We start from the raw sequence: 22801 nt of genomic DNA, 5'->3' as shown, positions 1-22801 counted from the left end.
TTTTCTAATTTCTTCTTCTTCTTCTTCTTTCTTTCTTTTTTTTTTTTTTGTCTCTGAAAGATTTCCAAAGATCTGTCTTCTAGCTTGAATATTCTTTCTTGCCTTACCAAGTCTGCTATTAAGGCTTTTCCCTGCATTTTTTATTTGATCTATTCTTCATTTCTTTTTTTTTTTTTTTTCAACCCATCATCTATTATTGGGCATTAAGTTAGTTCTCAGTTACGGTATGAAAGAATTCAGCAACAACAATTCCTCACAGAGGGGAGCAGGGCCAGGAAGGTCGAGGTCAGGAATGCAGGGTGTGCCCTCCACATCGGCCTCTCAGTGGTACTTGCGTCGAAGCTCATGTTTGAGCTCCTTGTAAGAAAGGCAGTAGCTGAAAAGCACGTAAGCTGCCAGTACCATGTTCACCCCTGCGATGCTCCCCTTCTTCACGTTGATGTACTTGTTGTAATACCGGTGGTAACCTCTCTGAAATGCTCCAGCGATGCCTTTAGGGGTGAAATCCCGCATCAGGAGCCAGCTTGGCAGCTCCCCCACTTTGACATCCATCAGTCTCTTCTCCTTCAGTGGTACGACTGACGCCATCTTGGAGTCCTGGTGTCCCCTGTGATCTATTCTTCATTTCTTTTTTTTTTTTTTCATTTATTAAACTTTTATTTAATGAATATAAATTTCCAAAGTACAGCTTATGGGTTACAATGGCTTCCCCCCTCCCATTACTTCCCTCCCACCCGCAACCCTCCCCTAATATTTCATTTTTATTTTTTTTTAAATCTCAATTTCATGGCAAACATTTTCATTCATGATATGTATAGTTTTCTTTAGTTCATAGATTTGCTTCTAATTATTTTTGAGTAATCCTGTGATTGATTTTTTGAATTACATTTCTGGCATTTCTTCTTCAATCTCTTCGCATTCTAATATTGAAATGTTGTGTTCTTTTCGGGGGGGGGGTCATGGCATCTTCCTTATTGTTTCTTGAATTTCTGCCTTTATTTTTAGGTATTTGTGGAGTTATTTTTTTTTTCTCTGATGTCATTTTTCTTTGAGCTATGCCTCTGTTGCTTAGTGAAATGTCTGCACTTTCAGTGAATTCAGTGAATTGTGGGTGTGGCCAGGGAGCTGTGGTCCATGTTCCAGGGTAACACCCAGGTTGGGTAGGTCTCTTCTTGTTTACAGAACTGGGGGAATGGTTACCTCTGTTGTTGTGATCACCCCTCACCCTCTCTCCTCCAAAATGAGCAATGCCTTCGTGTTGTTCCCCGATGTGTTCAACAGTCATCCACACCACTGTATGAACCCCACAAATGATCTACACAGTTCTCACTGTGAGCACAGTTCCTGCTACAGTGACCTGCCCCAAGCAACCAAGGTACTGCGAGTGTGATTGCCCAGAGACCCAACTACACTGTGCACCTTCTTATGTAACCATTGAGACCCCATAGTCTCAGCGCACACAGGGCTCACACAGCTGCTAGTTGTAGAGGTTTGGCTCTGCCCTGCTAGTCTGTCCAGTCAACAGAGATGCAGATGTTCCCCTAGCCAGTTCTGCCTATGCATCTTGATCCTGGGAGGCTGGGGGAGACATACAGTTCTACGTGGGTGCCCAGCCATCTCCTAGCCTGTACGGACTATAGATTTTTCCCTCTGCTACAGTCTCTGCATCACAGGTGTACACAAGAGCCACTGGCTGAAGTTTGCCCTCTCCCTGCCGGAACTGCCAAGAAAGCATCCTCTCAGCCAGTTGCTGTGCATACTCACAAAGGCTTCCGCAGCTGCTGCCTAAACCCAAAATGGTGCCCGCCTTTTCTCAGCTGGGTATCAGGAGCTGTTGTCAGGAAGTTGGGATGAGATTAACATGCCCCCTCTACTTCCACTGCCTCCGTGGACAACGTCTAGCAACCACTAGCCCCAGGGCTCCAGTGTGGACTCATTTCACGCTCTCCCTCTGGCTATATCACCATGGTTTGCTGCATTCTGGTCTCATCTCCATCTCCAAGCTGCCTCCAAGCCGTCTCCTGCTCCAGCTCTCAGTTGCTGTAGTCATGTGTTCTGTTCATGTTCATGCTGTGGGTCCGCACCCTCCACACAGGTCCACTGCGTTTCCTCTTTTTTTTTTTTTTTTCAAAGGTGTATTTATTTATTTGAAAGTCAGAGTTGTACAAAGAGAGGGGAGAGGCAGAGAGAGAGAGAGAGAGAGAGTGAGAGAGGTCACTCCCCAATTGGCTGCAACAGCCCAAGCTGCGTCGATCCAAAGCCAGAAGCCAGGAGCTTCTTCCGTGTCTCCCACACGGGTGCAGGGATCCAAGGACTTGGGCCATCTTCTGCTGCTATCCCAGGCCATAGCCGAGAGCTGGATCAGAAGAGGAGCAGCCGGGACTAGAACTGGCACCCATATGGGATGCCAGTGCTTCAGGCCAGGGCATTAACCCACTGTGCCACAGTGCCGGCCTCTCCTCTTCCTCATTCTCAGTGTGGTTTTCGCTCCAGTTCTCCCCTGGGAATACACTTCCTATACTTTTTTTTTTTTTTAACACTACTTTCTACTTGCCTAGCACAGTGTGTCATTCTTTAATCTGCTATCTTGGAATCCAGTAGTGACTTGTATTATACAAACTATAACTTCATTGAAATAAATTATCTAAATCGGTGGAAAGGCATTTCATGGTCATATAACTGGAAGAATTAATAGTTAAGCAATTACAATATTTCTTAAATGACCTATGAATTTGAAGCAGTTCCCATAAAATCCATGCTGGCTTGCCTTTTCCCCTTTTTTATAGATGCTGATAAGTTGACCTTAAAATTCATTTGGAATTGAATAACCAAAACAGTCTTAAAAGAATGATATTAAAGAACTCATATTTATCTATTTCAAAACATTACAAATCTATTTTGTTGTAGTAGTATAAGGACAAACACAGAATAGAATGGAGAATTGAGAAATAAGCTCTCATATTTATAGTTGATTTATTTTGGTAGGTAAGATGATTTTCATCAAGGATGTCAAAACAATGGAACAGGCAAAGAATAGTCTTCAGTAGATGGGACAACTGGATATCCATATGCAAAAGAGTAATATATGCCTTATACCATAATGTAGAAACTAACTCAAAAGTTGTTCAAAGACCTACATGGAAGAACTAAAGCTATACAGCTCATGTCAAGAGCCTCAGGTGATCACTGACATCATATATAAGAGTGTTAATTGTTAAATTAACAGGAGTCACTGTATAACTCCCCATGCGGGACCTTGTCCTCAATGAATTGTGTTATGAGAGTTAATTCTAAAAACTAGTTCTCTGTGTGTGTGTGTGTGTGTGCATATATGTGCAAATTGTTAAAATCTTTACTTAGTATAGAGTTGGTTTCTGTGTACAAAGTTAATTGAAAATGAATCTTTTTTTTTTTTTTTTTTTTTTTTGGACAGGCAGAGTTAGACAGAGAGAGAGAGAGAGAGAAAGAGAGAAAGGTCTTCCTTCTGTTGGTTCACCTCTCAAATGGCCTCTATGGACGGCATGCTGCGCTGATCCTGAGCCAGGAGCCAGGAGCCAGGTGCTTCCTCCTGGTCTCCCTTGCGGGTGCAGGGCCCAAGCACTTGGGCCATCCTCCACTGCCTTCCTGGCCCACAGCAGAGAGTTGGACTGGAAGAGGAGCAACCGGGACAGAATCTGGCGCCCTGACTGGGACTAGAACCCGGTGTGCCGGCGCCGCAGCCAGAGGATTAGCCAAGTGAGCCGTGGTGCCAGCCGAAAATGAATCTTAATGGAGAATGGGACTAGGAAGGGGAGAAGGAGAAGGAAGAAGGGTAGAAGGGCAGGTATGGTGGGAATAATAACTATATTTCTAAAGTTGTACTTATGAAATTTGTATTCCTTAAAAATAAATTTAAAAAAAGAGTTAAAGCTATAAAACTATCAGAAGAAAACGTAAAGATTTTCAGAGTTGCTTTTTAGGGCAATATTAAAATTAGAAGTGACTAACAAGATAAATTAAACTTTTCAAAATTAAAATCTGTGCTTCTGCAGTTTTGAAGAGAGTGGAAAAGCAACCCATAGATCAGAGAAAATATTTGCAAAGCATAGATCTCATAAGGGACTTGTGTCCAGAATATATAAAGAACTACAGGTCAACAGTACAGTTGTAAACAATCGAATTTAAAAGTGGGCAATTTAAATAGTTTGTTAAAGAAGGCATACAAATGGCAAAGAAACACATGAAAAGATGTTCAGTTGTACTAGTCATCAGGGAAATGCCTGTCAAAAGCACAATCATTTATCACACACACTAGGATGTTAAAATCAATCAAGCGGATAATAACAAGCATTGTGGAAGATGGTAGAAATTAGAACCCTCCTAAATACTGATTGAATGTACAGCTTACAACACTCTACCAGTTCTTTAAGATGTTAATCATAGAGTGACCGTAGGACTCAGCAGTTACTCCTAGGAATATACCTAAGAGATATGCAAATATATATACCCAAATATTCCTAGTAGCATTATAATAATGTCCAAAAACTAGAAAAAACTAAATGTCCATCAACTGGAGAATAATAAAATGTATTATATCCCTACAATGGATTCAGCAATCCAAAGGATTAAAGTATTGATATATGCTACAGCATTGATGAATCTCAAAAACATTGTGTTAAGTGGAGAAACTAGACCCCAAAAGCTATGTACTATATGATTCCGTTTATATGAAATATCCAGGCAGCCAAATCCATGGATACAGAAAGTAAGTGTTGCCAGGGTTGTAGGATAGGGTATGGGGAATGCTTGCTAAAGGTTTCTTTTTGTGACGATGAAAATGTTCTAAATTAGATACTGGTGATGGTTGTACAACTCTGGATGTACTTAAAGCTATTGAATTTATACATTAAAGAGCAAATTTTGTGGTATCCCATTAATGCAGACCCAAGGAGGCAGCAATGATAATTCAGGTATTGAGTTCCTGTTCTCCACATGGGAAGCCTGGATTGAGTCCCCAGGAGCTTCCAGCTACGCCCCAGCCCTGCTTTGCCCCCACTATTGTAGCCATTTAGAGAGTGAACTAACAGATGAGAACTGTCTTTCTCTCCCTCTCTTCTTGCTGCTTCTCAAATAAATAAAATTTAAAGAGGAAGAGATAAATTATGCCTTGTAGTAGCACAAATTAGCTAATGAAGGCATTTTCAGAATGGAAAGTTTGTGTAAGATAGCACGCAGAGTTCTAGCTTCCAGTAATGGCATAATACATTCCCACACAGATAACAATGACAAGATACAGACAAAAATACATTAACTTGGGGCCAGCGCTGTGAAATAGCAGGTAAAACTGCTGCCTTCAGTGCCATCATCCCAAATGGGCGCTTGTTCAAGACCCAGCTGCTCCATTTTTGATCCAGCTCTCTGCTATGGCCTAGGAAAGCAGTAGAGGATGGCCGAAGTCTTTGGGCCCCTGCACTCCCGTGGGAGACCCAGAAGAAGCTCCTGGCTCCTGGCTTCAGATCAGCCCAGCTCTGGCCATTGTGGCCTTTTGGGAAGTGAACCAGTGGATGGAAGACCTCTCTACCTCTGCCTCTCTGTAACTCTGCTTTCAAAAAAATAAAAAAAAAACCTTTAAAAAATACATTAACTTAAAATTAAAAGCACTGAAGAATGAAGAGAACTTATTGAATTATAACTATCTGGTGAAATTCACAGCTTGATGGATTTTTGCCTGAGGGCACTCTAATACGTTCTTGCTTTTTGGGGTAGAATATCACAGCTCTTTTGTCTGGAAATACATGCATAGTTCCAGCTTGACTGAGCAGCCAGAAACTTCGAGGGGAAATCTTGGAATACAGAGAACTATAAGAAGAGTCCCAAAAATGTGCATATAGTATCTGCCTAAATCCTTGGCCATCTGCAAGGTACTATGCTTGCAGTTGTGTTTGTGCATGCTGGGTCCTTTAATTTATATTTAATGGTAGAACATTAATTCTGAAGATTTTTTTAAGTTGAAGTTGGAAATTTTAAGTTTTTATTTATTTTATTTAGTTGATAGAGACAGAAATATCTCCCTCTTGCTGGTTCACTCCTTGTATGTCAGGCCAGATTGAAGACAAGACAGGAACCTGAAACTCTATCCTGGTCTCCCTTGTGAGTGACACACACCCAACTACTTGAGTTATCACCTGCTGCCTTCCAAGATGTGCATTAGCAGGAAGCTGGAATTGGGAGCAGGGCCAATACCTAGGCACTCTGATATGGATTGCAGGTATCTTAACTGCTATGCAAAATGCCTGCTCCTAAATTTGTAAATTTTAATCACTAGTGAGAATGTTAAAAAATTAATAGGCAAACATTAAAAGACAGTAGAGGAATCAAATGGGTTATAAAAAAAATTTGATTAACATAAAAGAAAGAAGACAGGAACAGAGAAGCAGAATACAAATGAGATGATAGAAAGCAAAAGCAACAAAATACCTGATTGAACCATATCAATAATGACATTACTAATCTAAATAGACTATCCTGATTAAAAGGCAGAAATTGTCAGGCTGGATTAAGAAGCAAGACCCAAATATATGTTGTCAGTGAGAGCAGCATTTAGAATACAAATATGCAGTTTGCTAGTAGAAAGATGAAAAAAGTTAATAGTGTTATATCTGTTTTGAACCTTTATATATATATTATATATATATATATAACCTTGATATATAATAAGTATATATAAGGTCTATATAAGGCATACATAAGATATATATAAAGTATATATATGCCACATATGTAATGTATGTATAAGGTTTATAAGGTATATGTGGTTATAAAATAGATATGTTTGCTGTTGATACATTGTAATTTAGTGACTTAAAAAGGCACAAGCTTGCATGAATGATATTTATGTATACTTCATTCACTTTGTCCAGTAAATAACAAGTCATATTTTGTGTAAGTTACTTTTATTATACTGTTCCAGAGAGGATTGTAGTCTCTTTATTTATTTTTTTCTTTAAAGATGTTATTTGTTTATTTGAGAGGTAGAGTTACAGAGCATTGGAGAAACAGAGAGAAAGGTCTGGGGTTGGCGTTTTGGCACAGCAGGTTGACGCCCCGGCCTGAAGTGCCGGCATCCTATATGAGTGCTAGTTCGAGATCCAGCTACTCTGCTTCTGATCCAGCTCTCTGCTATGGTCTGGGAAAGCAGTGGAAGATGGCCCAAGTCCTTGGGCCTCTGCAACCGCATGGGAGACCCAGAGGAAGCTCCTGGCCCCTAGCTTCAGATCGGTGCAGCACCGGCCGTTGTGGCCAACTGGGGAGTGAACCAGTGAATGGAAGACCTCTCTCTCTCTCTGCCTCTCCTCTCTCTGTGTAACTCTGACTTGCAAATAAATAAATAAATCTTAAAAAAAAAAAAAAAAAAAAAAAAAGAGAGAGATCTTTCATATGATGGTTCACTTCCCAAAGGACCGCAACTGCGGGAGCTAAGCCGATCCAAAGCCAGGCATCAGTTTTTCTCAGGTCTCCCATGTGGATGCAGGGGCCCTAGCACTTGGGCCACCTTCCACTGCTTTCCCCAGCCATAAGCAGAGCACTAGTTCAGAAGAGTAGAAGCCAGGACACAAATCAGCATCTGTATGGTATGCCAACGCTGCAAGTGGAGGCTTAGCCTACTAAGCCACAGCACCAGCCTGTCTTTTCATTTCTTAAGTGAGGACTTTGAGATTTAGAAAGGTTAATAATATGTTCAGGGCTGGCGCCATGGCTCACTAGGCTAATCCTCCGCCTGCAGCGCCGGCACCCCGGGTTCTACTCCCGGTTGGGGCGCTGCATTCTGTCCCAGTTGTTCCTCTTCCAGTCCAGCTCTCTGCTGTGGCCCTGGGAAGGCAGTGGAGGATGGCCCAAGTGCTTGGGCCCTGCACCCCATGGGAGACCAGAAGGAAGCACCTGGCTCCTGGCTTCGGACTGGCGCAGCCAGCCGTAGCAGCCATTTTGGGGCTGTACCAACAGAAAAAGGAAGACCTTTCTCTCTCTCTCTCTCTCACTCACTGTCTAACTCTGCCTATAAAAAAAAAAAATAATAATAGGCTGGTGCCGTGGCTCAACAGGCTAATCCTCTGCCTTGCGGCACCGGCACACCGGGTTCTAGTCCCGGTTGGGGCGCCGGATTCTATTCCAGTTGCCCCTCTTCCAGGCCAGCTCTCTGCTGTGGCCAGGGAGTGCAGTGGAGGATGGCCCAAATGCTTGGGCCCTGCACCCCATGGGAGACCAGGATAAGCACCTGGCCCCTGGCTTCAGATCAGCGCGGTGCGCTGGCCGCAGCGGCCATTGGAAGGTGAACCAACGGCAAAGGAAAACCTTTCTCTCTCTCTCACTGTCCACTCTGCCTGTCAAAAATAAATAAATAAACAATAATAATAATATGTTCAGGATCACATAGCTGGTTAGTGGCAAAGCCAATCATACACTCTTTCAACTGCATTTTATAGTTTTAATACTTAAGAATGTAGTTAGAAATATAATTTTTTGCTGTTTAAATCACATTTTATTCACAGACTTATTTTTTTTTAAAGCAGCTTTATCGAAATATAAGTAACAAAAGTATGCAATCTGATACATTTTGGCAGTGTACACTCATAAAATCCGCTCAGTCAAGATAATGGTAATGGAAATACATTTATTCTGTGGCAGTTTTCTTTAATATGATTTGTATTCTTAAATTATTTCATGGTATTGCTCTGAAATTTTAAACTGTTTTAGTCTTACCCTTCCAGCCCTCTTGTGCCAGTCAGAACTTTTAATAAGAATCTCAATTCAAAGTTATTTGGAAAGTGAAAAACCTCACTACCCTCTTTTTTTTTTTTTTTTTTTTTTTTTTTTTTTTTTATTTGACAGAGTTAGTGAGAGAGAGAGACAAAGAGAAAGGTCTTCCTTCCGTTGGTTCACCCCCCAAATGGCTGCTATGGCCAGAACTACACCAATCTGAAGCCAGGAGCCAGGTGCTTCTTCCTGGTCTCCCATGCAGGTGCAGGAGCCCAAGCACCTGGGCCATCCTCCACTGCCCTCCCGGGCCACAGCAGAGAGCTGGACTGGAGAGGAGCAACTGGGGCTAGAACCCGGCACCCATATGGGATGCCGGCACCACGGGCGGAGGATTAACCAAGTGAGCCATGGCACCAGCCCTCTTTTTTTTTTTTTTTTTAAAAGATTTATTTATTTATTTGAAAGGCAGAGTTACACAGAGATAGAAGGAGAGGCAGAGAGAGAGGTGGGGTGGGGGGTCTTCCATCTGCTGGTTCACTCCCCAAATGGCCACAACGGCCAGAGCTGTGCCTATACGAAGCCAGGAGCCAGGAGCTTCTTCTGGGTCTCCCTTGTGGGTGCAGGGGTCCAAGAACGTGGGCCATTTTCCACTACTTTCCCAGGCCATAGCAGAGAGCTGGATCAGAAGTGGAGCAGCCGAGTCTCGAACCGAAGATGCCGGTGCTTCAGGCCAGGGTGTTAACCCGCTGCGCCACAGTGCCAGCCCTGTACCCTCTTAATTTTTTAAAATTTTCCATGATAGATGAGATTATGATGTGATATACTGTTCTTTCTGCAATGGAGTTGTAATTTATTTATCTTTGTCCATTTTTATTTGAAAGGTAGAGTGGCAGACAGAAACAGAATCTTCCATCTGTTGGTTCGCTCCGCAAATGGCCACAATGGCTGAGGTTGGTCCAAGCCAAACCCAGGAGCACTGAACTTCATCTGACTCTCTCCCATGTGGGTAGCAGGGGACTAGTACTTGGGCCATCTTCTGCTGCTTTCTCAGGCAGATTATTAGGAAGTTAGATTAGAAGCAGAGCTGCTGGGATTTGAACTAGCACTTACATGTGAGATGCTGGTATGGTCAGCAGCAACTTAACCTACTGTGCCACAGTGCTGGCCTCTGTTACGTCTATATTTTTGAAGAGTTGAAGCAAGTTTGTTTATATATGTGTGTGTGTATATATATATATATATACATATTATATATATATAATTTGCTATTGTAAGTATCTTTTTTTAAAGATTTTATTTATTTATTTTAAAGGCAGAGAGGTAGAGGGAGAGAGAAAGAGAAGGAAAGAGAAAAAGAAAGGTCTTCCATCTGCTGGTCTTCCATCACTCCTCAAATGGCTGCAATGGCCAGAGCTGGGCCGATCCAAAGCTAGGAGCCAGGAGCTTCTTCCAAATCTCCCATGTGAGTGCAGGGGCCCAAGCACTTGGGCCAACTTCTACTGCTTTTCCAGGCCATAGCAGAGAGCTGGATCTCTGAAGCAGCTGGGACTCAAACCGGTGCTCAAATGGGATGCCAGCACTGCAGGTAGTGGCTTTACCCGCTATTCCACAGTGCTGGCTAAGTCTGTACCTCTGCTTTTTTTTTTTTTTTTTAAGATTTTATTTATTTATTTGAGAGGCAGGGTTACAGAAAGAGAGGAGGAGAGATGAGAGAAAGGTTTTCCATCCACTGGTTCACTTCCCAAATGGCCACAGTAGCCGGAGTTTTGTTGATACGAAGCCAGGAGCTTCTTCTGGGTCTTGCAGGCTGGCACAGGGGCCCAAGGACTTGGGCCATTTTCAACTGCTTTCCCAGACCACAGCAGAGAGCTGGATGGGAATTGGAGTAGCCAGGGCTCAAACCGGCGCCCATAAGGGATGCCAGTACTGCAGACAGCAGCCTTACCCGCTATCCCACAGCACCGGCCCCTTCTTACTCATTCTTAATTTCCCATATGAGATAAGACTTTCTAGATCAAAATATTGGTTTGTTTCAGAGATGTTACCATTCAAATAACAAATTTAATATAATGATAATTATATTAATAAAACATTGAGAGTTACCAGTAGATGGAAGATATTTCTATGTCCACTGTGTGTGTGTGTGTGTGTGTCTTTTAAATTTAAAAAAAAAACAAAAACAAAAAAACACAACAGCCATGGGGGCTGGCATCAGGACATAGCAGGTTAAGCCACTGGCTGCAAAGCCAGCATCCCATACAGATGTCAATTCAAGTCCCGGCTATTCTACTTCAAATCTATCTTCCTGGTGTTGCACCTGGTTTGAAATCAGTGGAGGATGGCCCAGGTCCTTAGGCCCCTGCACCCACATGGGAAACTCTCAGTGCCTGGGTTGGGTCAGGCTAAAACTGGCCTAGTAGGTGGCAGGAATCCAATTACTTAAGCCATCATCTACTGCTTCCCGGGGTGTACTTTAGTCAGTGAACCAAATGGCTGCTCCCACATGACTTCTTGATACAATCAATGGATGGAGTAAAACTGAGATGTATGATGCTGCTGCTGTTCTATATTTTTATTTTTTTAAGGCACAATGAGTATATACAAAATAACATTAGTAAGTATAATATAATAGGGATGGCCATTTGGCCTGGTGGGACCCATGTTGGGGTCTCTGGGTTTTAGTTTTGTCTTTGCTCTCGATTCCAGCTTCCTGCTAATGCATCTCTTGAGTGTACTTGGGTTCCTGCCTCTCTTCTTGTGGGACTTAGATTGAATGCCTGATTCCTCGTTTGGCCTGGCCCAGCCCCAGTTGTTGCAGGCATTTGGCAAGTGAACCAGCAGGTGGAAGAGCTCTGGCTCATCCTCTTTAAAAAAAAAAAAAAGAAAAGAAAAGAAACAGAAAAGGGGCTGGTGCTGTGGCATAGTAGGCTAAACCTTTGCCTGCGGCACTGTCATCCCATACAGGCGCTGGTATGTGTTCTGGCTGCTCCTCTTCCAATCCAGCTCTCTGCTTATGGCCTGGGAAGACAGTGGAAGATGTTCCAGTTGCTTGGGTCCCTGCAGCAATGTGGGAGGCCCAGAGGAGGCTCCTGGCTCCTTGCTTTGGATTGGCCCAACTCCAGCCATTATGGCCATTTGGGAAGTGAACTAGTGGATGGAAGGCCTTTCTCTCTGTCTCTCCCTCTCTCTAACTCTGCCTCTCAGATAAATAAATAAATAACAGCAGCAAAAGCAGTTGGAAATACAGATAGACAAAAGAAGCAAATGTTGCTTACTACCTATTCTTTGACACAAACTGTGCCAAATGCATTTACTGTTTGTCTTATTTTGCCACACTTTTAGAGAGTACTGTTATCCATGGTTATAGTAAGAACAATAGATGAAGCAAGATCAATGAAAAGTGGCTCAATTTTGAATATCTTAAAGAACTTGAAGGGATTTCTGGGGAGTGATCCAGGAGGCACTACAGCTTGGGAGAGAATCTGGGCTTAAAGTTTTAAGCTGCTTAAATTTCCAAGGTTGTTGAACTTGGAGAATATACCAAAAATCTGTTTACTCACACATAACAGTGGTTAATATAAAGGGAGCTATTTCTGAAGGGCTGATTCAAGCTTAGCATCTGAAATTTTCTTTCCACATTGACAGATTGACAAACAATTTGTTTGAGATTGAGGCGGAGCAATGAGAGTAGAGAATGACTGCTAAATGACATAACCTATCTTTATGCAATGATAAAAATATTCTAAAATTGATCATGGTGATAGTTTACAACTCAAATGAATAAACTAAAAACCATTATTGTATGCTCTAAGTGGGAGCATTGTATGAAAAGTGAATTTTATCTAAAGCTAATATAAAAAGAAGTCATGATTTTATTTTGAAATCGATTAATTGCCTCCTAGACTATTCACATTAGCAAAATTATTCTAACAGATACAAATATTTCCATGTATTTCAAGATTAACTAGATGTTTCCTAATATGTATATCCTGTTTATAACCTTACTGAAAAGTTTACATCACTGCACAATTTAGAATTCATCAGGAAACATCCAGATGTTGCAGAGTTATTGGTATGTAGTTAGTTGATAGTTGAAGCCATGGAAGAATAACATGGATGATTGAAGTAGGAAGACCAGAGGGAAAGAAAAGCAGGAGTATAATATTGTGAAATCAGGTAGATGAGAATAAATGAATATCAGGGCTAGAGAACCTTTTTTCTACCAAGAGTCATTGGATATTGATAACATCATTTGTGGGCCATACAAAATTATCAACTTAAAAATGATCTTGCTGCAGGTTTACTGAATTTTGAGGACCACCTGCAGTTGCCTTGGCAGGACCAGACCAAATGACACTGTGGTCTGGGCTAGATGCTCCCCAACCCTAGTTTAAACAGAGTTCTCTTCAGAGTTGCCACATAAATGAAGGTTGTATTCCATGAGAAGATTTTATAGTAATCTTGGCAAGAGCTGTGTCAGTGATATTTTGGATGGAATGGACTAAATGGGAGTGAAGAAGTGAAAAGAGTATAGAGCACTTTTTCAAGAATTTTGACTCATGCGGACGTTAGTCACAGAAAACATAGGTTGAGGAAGGACTTTTTCTTTCTTTTAAATGAAAAAATGGCCATGATAAGGGGAAATAGAGAATAAAAAAAATTGTATGTGGAGCCAGTGCTGTGGCTTTAAAAAAAATTTATGTTTGAGGATGCAGGTTGTTGAAGTGGAGGTTAGATGTTCATGATAGAAAATTCAGATCATGGCTCCCATGTGATGATAACTGTTTTCTCAAAGATTTCTGGTCTGGTGAGAGGCAGAGGGATATGGAGAAGGGAAGCTTGAGAATATTGGCTTTTTGTGTAAGATATAATATAGAAAGATACAGAGGGGCCGGTTCTGTGGCACAGCAGCTGAAGCCACTCCCTGTGGCCGGCATCCCACATGGGTGCTGGTTCGAGACCCAGCTACTTTAGTTCTGATCCAGCTCTCTGCTGATGTGCCTGGGAAAGCATTAAAATATATCCAAAGTACTGGGCCCCCTGCACCCACATGGGAGACCTAGAAGAGGCTTCTGGCTCCTAGCATTAGATTGAGGTAGCCCTGGTCGTTGCAGCCATTGTGGGAGTGAACCAGCAGATGGAAGGTCTCTCTCTCTCTCTCTCTCTCTCTCTCACTCACTTCCCTCACCCTCCATCCCACTCTCTCACTGTTTTTCTGTAACTCTGCCTTTATTTATTTATTTATTTGAAAATAAATCTTTATGTGTGTGTGTGTGTGTGTGTGTATAATCTCACACAGAAAAGCCTGGAATGATTTCCAAACACAAGCATTGACATTAGAGACCTAGCAATTATAACACCCATCATGGACATTGAGTAACTTTGTTTTTCTCTTGCAGCACTTAGCACCTACCTTTTGGAGTGAGAATTGGAGCAACCCAGGGTTCTATGCTAGGGCAACAGGTGACAGAGGTGTTGAAGTATGAGAACTATTGTAAGAAGGAAGCGAAAACAGGGAAGGATTGATAAATTGGGAGAAAACACACAGAGTTACAGGATTCAAGTAATCTTTGTGTATCTAGGTCAATTTGTTGATTAGCTAGATAATTGTTGAATGCCCTAAACAGTATTAAGGGAGAATTCTTAGAGTGCTGCTGCTAGGGACATTAGAGAATAGTGTAGAATAGTATTTAATAGAAAGTACATTCCATATAAAATATTGAACATTTTATGCTTTTTGAATGAAATGTAACACATCCAAAATTTATCCTTGTTGGAATGATGGAGAGTGAGCTTGTTCTTGATGAAAGGATTGCCACAGAATCACGAGCTGTTGTGAAATGGAATCTTAAAGATGAAATGAAGCTGCATATGGTTCTTTGTCTGGTGAGCCTCTTGAACTGTGCTGTTTGATAAACTGTTGAAGACATGAGGGATGTTGTCAGGACTTGGTTCGGACAGGAAACTGGAGTCACTTGCCAGAGTCTTCAGTGAATATATTACGGATATGATGACAGAATTGAGAATGGGCACAAAGTATCTGATTAGATGGTGTAAGGCATTTCCACGGTTGGGTAGAAGTAGTACAGTGATAGATAAGACATTGATCCTGACACACGTAAGATGTGAGCAATGTTCATTCACAATGAAGATTAAGAGAGCTAACTCTTGTTGAGGGCTTTCTGTGTGTGATGTATTGCTGTGTTATAAATTCTTAGCATGACTTTGATTTACTTCTCTCAGTAATCAGATGAGGAATTATCTTCATTTTACAGATAAAGAAACTACAGTAGAGAGACCAGTAACATTCCATTCCCAGTTTGCACTTGAGGGAGCCAGGATTCAATCCCAGGTTGAACCCAGAGCAAGTGTCACTAACTACTTTGTTGTGTCAAGATGGGATAGTACACTAAAACAATTTGTCTTGTATATAAAGATTCAGTTTTTGTTTAATAATTTACATTGTTTGTAATTATGTTAGAGGAAAACTGTTCCTTAGGATTTTGATGCTATATATTTTATTTAAGTGTTAACCTAGAACAGTGATTAACAGTGGTTAGACTAGGAGCATCAACATCATCGCCTGAGATCTTGTTAGAAACACATGATTTTGCTGCTTGAGAAAGAAACAGGGAGTAGAACCCAACAGTCTTTTTTAACTAAGTAGGCTATTCTTAGGTAGAGAACCACTCACCCAGAGTTAAGGGTGGTATTGGAACATGAATGAAATTGAATTAGACACTGGAGTCATGTTGAGATTTTCAGTATTTATTGGATTGCATTCTGTGAATTGAAGTGTGATGGGGAGTTATTAGCATTAGTTTATATTTTGCATGGTTACAGTTTGGTACGTTAATGCTACTGGACACAAGTGAGATGGGAGCCAAAATGTTGTGGATTACAGCTGTTGCCTGTTCAGCATACATGTTCTTCTATTTGTATATTTTTAAAATGTGCATTACTTGATACAGAAAAATAAGAAATATAGATACAAGTTTTGAAGCTATAATAAAACAAATATTTATGAATACAATATCCAATTTAAGAGCTAAAACATTAGCAATGCCCTGAAAAGCTGTTCTGTTTTTCTCTGATAATATTCCCAACTTCCTTTCTAGAAGTAACTCATTGACACAAATTTGTATAAATTGTTACTTTGCTTTTCTAGATTTATCATACATGTTTATATTTTGGAGTAGCATATAGTATTGGTTGATTTTGCTTGCTTTAAAAAAAACTATTTTAATTTTATTTGAAAGACAGAGATCTTTCATCTGCTGGTTCAGTCCCCAAGTGCTGTCAACAGACAGGGCGGGGCCAGGAGGAATCCAGGAGCCAGGAATTCCATTCAAGTATCAGACCCAAGTACTTGAGCCATCTGTGCTGCTTCCCAGGATATACATTATCAGGAAGCTGGATTGGAATTAGAGTTGCCAGGACTTGAACGAGGCTCTCTGACATTAGATGCAGGTATTCTAAGTGGTGACTTGACCACTGTGCCACTTTCTCCTCGCTTGCTTGTTTTATGAAAATAATATGAAACTTGCTTTGTTCACCTAACGTTCATTGTGTTCCTGGATTGGTTCATTTAGCTGTAGTTCATTCATCCTGAAAACACTTACTGTATCCCATAACTTGATTTATCTTCCTTTTAATGAACATTTGGGTAGCTTTCAGCATTTTTGGTTTTATCTTTTGCTACTGCAAACCAGTGTTACCAAGAAATTGCTTATATGTTATGTTGTGCATATATGCAAGAGTTTCTCTATGTTTTATACCTGGATTAGAATTTCAGTGTCTTCTGTATTTTTTTAACTTTGCCAGAGTTAGCCAAATTGCTGCTGAAAAATGATTGTATTAACAGACAGTTCATGAATATTTGGTGATGTTATATATACATATTTTTGACAGTTTAGTAAATACAAAATGGTATCTTATTATCTTAATTTACATTTTCCTGACTAATGAGGTTGACCTCTTTTTATGTTGGCTTTTTTAAAATTTTGTATGAAATACCTTTTCTTGTCTTCCCCCATATTCCGTTACCTTTTTTAACTGATGTGTGGGAGTGCTTTTTGTATTTTGGATATTCATTCATGCTTCAAGTATCTTTCCAGTTTGGCTTGTCTTTTTGCTTTTCATGTGGAATCAGTTAAAGAACAGAAGTCCTTAATTTTAATGGAGTTGTTGTTTTGTTTTTAGTACTGTTTATGTCCTGCTTAAGAAATCTTTCTCCACTCAGAAATCAAAAAGATTGCTTTAGAAATTCAAAGTGTTGCTTTAATAGTTTTTTTTTTTTTAAGATTTTATTTGTTTATTTGAGAGACAGAGTTACAGATATAGGGACAGAGAGGTCTTCCATCCACTGTTTCCCACCCCAAATGGCCACAACAGCTGAGCTGAGCCATTCCAAAGTCAGGATCCAAGAGCTTCTTCTGGGTCTCCCATGTGGGTGTAGGGGCCCAAGCACCTGGACCATCTTCTGCTTTCCCAGGCCTTAGCAGGGAGCTGGATCAGAAGAAGAGCAGCTGGGACTAAAACCGACACCCATATTGGATGCCAACGCAGCAGGTGGAGGCTTAGCCCACAATGCCACAGTGCTGACCCCTTTCATAGGTTTTCTCTCCGTCTGAAATTGATGTTTATGCATGATCCAGTGTCATGTTTTCCCTCTCATGGGTAACTTGTTGGCCCAGCACCCCTTACTGAATGGGCTGTTTTCCCCCACAGTGGTTTGCAGTGTCATCTCTTCATATCAAGTTTCCATAAGTTTGGGTTGATTTAAGTGTCTCTTTGATGAGTGTTCACATTTCCCCACCTGTCTCACGTATTTAATACTGTGTGTGTGTGTGTGTGTAAAGCACATTATAATATGTTTGGATCAGTAGCTTAATAAGATCCATTTATTATGATTAATATGTCCCTTAAATATTCTTTAATCTATAAGCTCCTTCCCTGTTTCTCAAACTGCCTACTTTGTTTCTGTTAGAAAAAAAATCCTGGATTTTGCAGGTTGCAACACCTAATATTTCATATGTCTCTCTATTCTCTGTATTTCTGTAAAATTGGTTGTCAGAAATAGAAGGATTAATCTGATTTATTCATTTATTCATTCATTCGTGTGCCAATACTGGTTTGTAGGTTGTATTATATACTCATTTTTTAAAATTTTTTAAGATTTATTTTTAATTTACATGAAAGTCAGAGTTACACAGAGAGAGGAGAGGCAGAGACAGAGAGAGAGAAAGGGAGGTCTTCCATCCGATGTTTCACTCCCCAGTTGGCTGCAATGGCTGGAGCTGTGCCAATCTGAAGCCAGGAGCCAGGAGCTTCTTCCTGGACTCCACACGGGTGCAGGGACCCAAGGACTTGGACCATCTTCTACTGCTTTCCCAGGCCACAACAGAGAGCTGGACAGGAAGTGGAGCAGCTGGGTCTCGAACCGGCACCCATATGGGATGCCGGCACTTCAGGCCAGGGCGTTAACCCACTGCACCACAGCGCCAGCCCCATATACTTCTTTTAAAGAAAAGCTTTAGTGAGATATAATTTCACATAACCTGTGTAATATATACTCAAAATGTACAGAGCAGTGGTTTTTAGTATATTCATAGAATTTGGAATATTTTCATCACTACAAAAAGAAATCTTATACACTTTAGCAGTCATCTGTTTGTCTAAGCTCCTGTATCTTCCTCCTCTCCTATACCTAAGCAACTGCTAATTTGCTTTCTGTGTATAGATTTGCTGATTCTGAAGATCCATAGAGATAGAATAACATAATATGTGCTCTTTTATGACTGATTTCTTTCACTTAGCATGTTTTCAGTTTCTTGTATGTTACTAGTATACATTAGTACAGTTCCTTTTTGTTGCTGAATGGTACTGCAACTGTGTGGTTTTGACATGAGCTTTTGGAAATGATGTTATGGTAACCATTTGTTAAGTTTTCGTGTAGACATATGTTTTCATATCTTTTCGATATATGCCTGCTTGTAAAATTGTTGGATAATGTGATTACTCAATGTTTAAATTTTGAGGGACTGCATACTTTTCCAAAGTGACTACACAACATGTTAACAGCCTGCCAGGAGTATATGAGAGTTTCAGTTTCTTCACATCCTCATAATACTTAGCCATCTTTTGTAGTTTCTTGAGTATTGTGTACTTCAATCATGATGTACACAGTGTTAATTTACTTCTTCTTGTGGTGTTAACAGCAATTAATCATCATTGCCTGGATCAGTTCATTTACTAACGGCTATGAAATGGTGGTGTTCAAGTGCTATCATTCTTTCCTTATTAGAATTCTGAGTTTGAAAATAATTGTTCTTTCAGCACACTGAAGGTAAACATTTTTTTGCCTTCAGGCTTTCATTGCTTTTCAAAAATTATCTTTGTCATAAATACCCTGAAACATGGATACCAGTTGGTGGCAGTCTGAAGGGTATCAGCATAGTAACCTTTAGGCATTTTGTTCCAGAGCTATGGTTTTCTAGCTGTATCACTAATTGAGAGGGCAGTCTTGTGTTCTTACACAGTCTGAGAAGCCAAATGCATCCCAAAAATTGTATTCTCTCCTACTTCCTGTCTCTAAATAAAATTTGTACACATGCTTTAGTTAGTATACTCAGGAAACCCAAAGAATGAGTATAGTATAAATACCTGTTTTGCAGAGTTGTTTTCTACAGGTTTATCGAGTTACAGTTTATATACCATACAGTTTACCCATTGTTAGCTTACAATTCTTTTTTAGTAGATTTATGGTTGTATAACCATCACTGCAGTCCAATTTTATAATAAATTATTCTCCCAAAATGTTCCTTCCTGTCCTTTTCTGAAACTATTTTTATTAAAGAGTTTTTTTTAAAAAGATTTATTTATTTCATTTGAAAGAATTACAGAGAGAGAGGGAGAGACACAGAGAGAGATCCTCCATCCGCTGGTCCACTCCCCAAATGGCTGTAATAGCCAAGGCTAGGCCAGGCCAAAGCCAGAAGCCAGGAGCTTCATCTGAGTCTCCCACATGGGTGCAGGGGCCCAAGCATTGGGCTGTCCTCCACTGCTTTCCCAGGTACATCAGCAGAGAGCTGGATGGGAAGCAGAACAGCCAGGACCTGAACCAGCACTCATATGGGATGTGGACACTGCAGATGACAGCTTAATCCACTCTGTCACAGTGCTGGCCCCAAAGAGATTTTTTTTTTTTTTTTTTAAATTTAATTCACTTAAGAGACAACTGTTTCACTTCCCAAATGCCTACAGTAGTCAGGATGGTGCCGAGCTGAGACCCAGGAGTCAGAAACAAAAAAAGTCTCCCACATGGGAGGCAGAAACCCAACTACCTGAGTCATCACCACTATTTCCCAGGTCTGCACTTGCAGGAAGCTGAAGTCAGGAGCCAGAGCCAGGTATTAAACTCGAGCACTGCTAAATGGGATGTGGGTGTTCACCTACATATGCCCTCTGTTCTATTTTTAAAGTGATTTTCATCAGATTCTTGTAGGGTTCTGTTTTGATTAAGTATCAGTTACTCAAATACAGTAAAACCAGAATCATTGAGTTCATCTTACTGAAGTGATTTTGAAACTATCTCTATGATTAAAAAGTTATAAGAAGGAAAAATATGGGGATATATATTTTAAAAATGATAAACTTTGGCCGGCGCCGTGACTCAATAGGCTAATCCTCCGCCTGCAGCGCCGCACCCCGGGTTCTAATCCTGGTTGGGGCGCTGGATTCTGTCCCGGTTGCCCCTCTTCCAGTCTAGCTCTCTGCTGTGGCCCGGGAAGGCAGTGGAGGATGGCCCAAGTCCTTGGGCCCTGCACCCGCATGGGAGACCAGGAGAAGCACCTGGCTCCTGGCTTCAGATAAGCGTGGTGCGCCGGCCGCAGCACGCTGGCATTGGGGGGTGAACCAACGGAAAAGGAAGACCTTTCTCTCTGTCTCTCTCTCAAACTGTCCACTCTGCCTGTCAAAAAAAAAAAAAGATAAACTTTGTACTTTATAATTTGCTAATAAAATTAATAGACCTACAATATAACCATTTATGACCCATTAATTTTTTAATTTTACTTTTAAGATTTATTTTATTTATTTGAAGGACTTACAGAGAGAGAGAGAGACAGAGAGGGAGAGAGAGAGAGGTCTTCCATCTGCTGATTCACTCCCCAGATGGCCACAATGGCAGGAGCTGAGAGCTGAGCTGAAGCCTGGAGCTTCTTCCCAATCTTCCATGGGTTCAGGAGCCCAAGAACTTGGGCCATTCTCTGCTGCTTTCCCAGGCACACATTAGCAGAGAGCTAGATGGGAAGTGGCCAGGACTCAAATTGGCGCCCATCTGGGATACTGGTGCTGCAGGCTGGGGCTTTAACCACTGTTCCACAGCACCAGTCCCAAGACCCATTTATAAACAAATAAAATATCATAGAGAATTTAAAGGTCAGTTTTCCATCTGTTACTTTTTGAAGATAACTTATTTTTCTCTGCTCCTTTAGGATTTCTTTCTCTTTGGTGCTACATAGTTTCACCATGATATATTCAGGTGTACATTTCTTTTTATTTTCCCACTTGAAGTTTGTTGGGCTTCTTACATCTGCAATTGATTGTTTTCCATCCGTTCTGAAAAATTCTTAGCCATTATCTTGTCAAATGTTTCTTCTGCCTAATGCCTGTGTCTTTCAGGAACTCCAGCTGTGTTTAGTAATTTCCTATGTGTCCTCTATGTCTCTTACCCATTTATCATCATTATGCCTTCACAATTGATAATTTCTTCTGACACCTATCTTAAAGTTCACGCGATTTCTCTTAAACTGTATCAAATCTGATGTAAAACATATCTGTTGTTCCTTAATGTGGTTATATTACTATAATTATTTTCATACTGCAATGTTCTGTTTGGTTCTTGTTTTATTTTTCAAAGTTGCCGACTGTTTCTGATAACCTCTTCTGGATCGCTGATTTTTTTCAAATTTATTTATTTTATTATTTCATTTATTAGAAAGAAAGTACTCCTGTTCACTGGTTGACTCTTCAAATGCCTGCAATGAATGGGGCTGGGCCAGGCTGAAGCTAGAGCCCAGAAATTCAATCTAGGTCTCCCACGTGAGTTGCAGCCACCCAACTACTTGAGTCATTAGCTGCTGCCTCCCAGGGGCTGTGCTCTAGCAGGATGCTGAAGTCTGGAGCAGAATTAGAACTCAGATTGAGGCACTCTGATACAGAATGTGGACTTCCCAGCTGAGTTCTGTATATTGTGCATTTTCAAATGCCCACCCCATGGATTGCTGATATTTTTAGTTCTGTTTTTCTGTTCCTTAAATATTTGCTTAGTTGCTTTATAGTTTACAATTTAATTCCAGGTCAGTGGACCTATATTATTCTATTTATGATGGTTTATTTTCTTGCATATGTTGACTTTTACATAATTCTAAGTGACTAATGCAACTGATTTTCTGTTGTAAAAATTTACTTTGACTCTGTTGAGAAACAGCTCATCTTGAGATTCTAGCTGATGAGAAGAAGTCTTAAGTTTTAGCTCTCAAAGGTCCAGGACTTAATTTCTGTTCCCAGTGTAAAATATGCAGATACCCTCACTTCTTTTTACCTAATTTCCTTTTATCACTTCCTCCTTAGGTTTAATGTTAGTGACTCCTCTGCTTTTTTGCTACTTACAAGAGTTCAGCAATGTCTTAAAAATGTATTTTTTTCTGTTATAGTAAGGATGTAGTTGTAACAGAAGTATGAGGTCTTTCAGAAGTGGCATGTACTGTTTCTGTTATTAAGATAAATTTTATTAAAAAAGATTCCTACAAATATAGTCAGCACAATACTATTATTACCTTAAACAAATGCACACAACCCAACCCTGATTATAATTCTATCAGTTTTCCAGACTTTTTTAAGTCTCTAGTTTTTTTTTTTTAAACATTTATTTGGAGCCGGCGCCGTGGCTTAACAGGCTAATCCTCCGCCTTGCGGCGCCAGCACACCGGGTTCTAGTCCCGGTCGGGGCACCGATCCTGTCCCGGTTGCCCCTCTTCCAGGCCAGCTCTCTGCTGTGGCCAGG

At 40.7% G+C, this 22801-nt stretch overlaps 2 protein-coding genes across 2 annotated transcripts in view; one reads left to right on the top strand and one right to left on the bottom strand.

Annotated features, from left to right (window-relative positions):
• KPNA3 (karyopherin subunit alpha 3) overlaps nt 1-22801 on the top strand; it is a 101714-nt gene that overhangs the window by 35729 nt on the left and 43184 nt on the right. The window lies entirely within an intron of this gene.
• LOC133762344 (ATP synthase subunit f, mitochondrial-like) lies at nt 264-606 on the bottom strand. Its single transcript, XM_062195342.1, has one exon. It carries the CDS (start codon nt 586-588, stop codon nt 322-324), a length of 267 nt encoding a protein of 88 aa, XP_062051326.1. The 5' UTR covers nt 589-606; the 3' UTR covers nt 264-321.

Source organism: Lepus europaeus, chromosome 6 (assembly GCF_033115175.1).
Source record: "Lepus europaeus isolate LE1 chromosome 6, mLepTim1.pri, whole genome shotgun sequence".
Classification (NCBI taxonomy): Eukaryota; Metazoa; Chordata; class Mammalia; order Lagomorpha; family Leporidae; genus Lepus; species Lepus europaeus.
The sequence above is the reverse complement of the archived record's forward strand: the minus strand, read 5'-3'. Positions and strand labels throughout refer to the sequence as shown.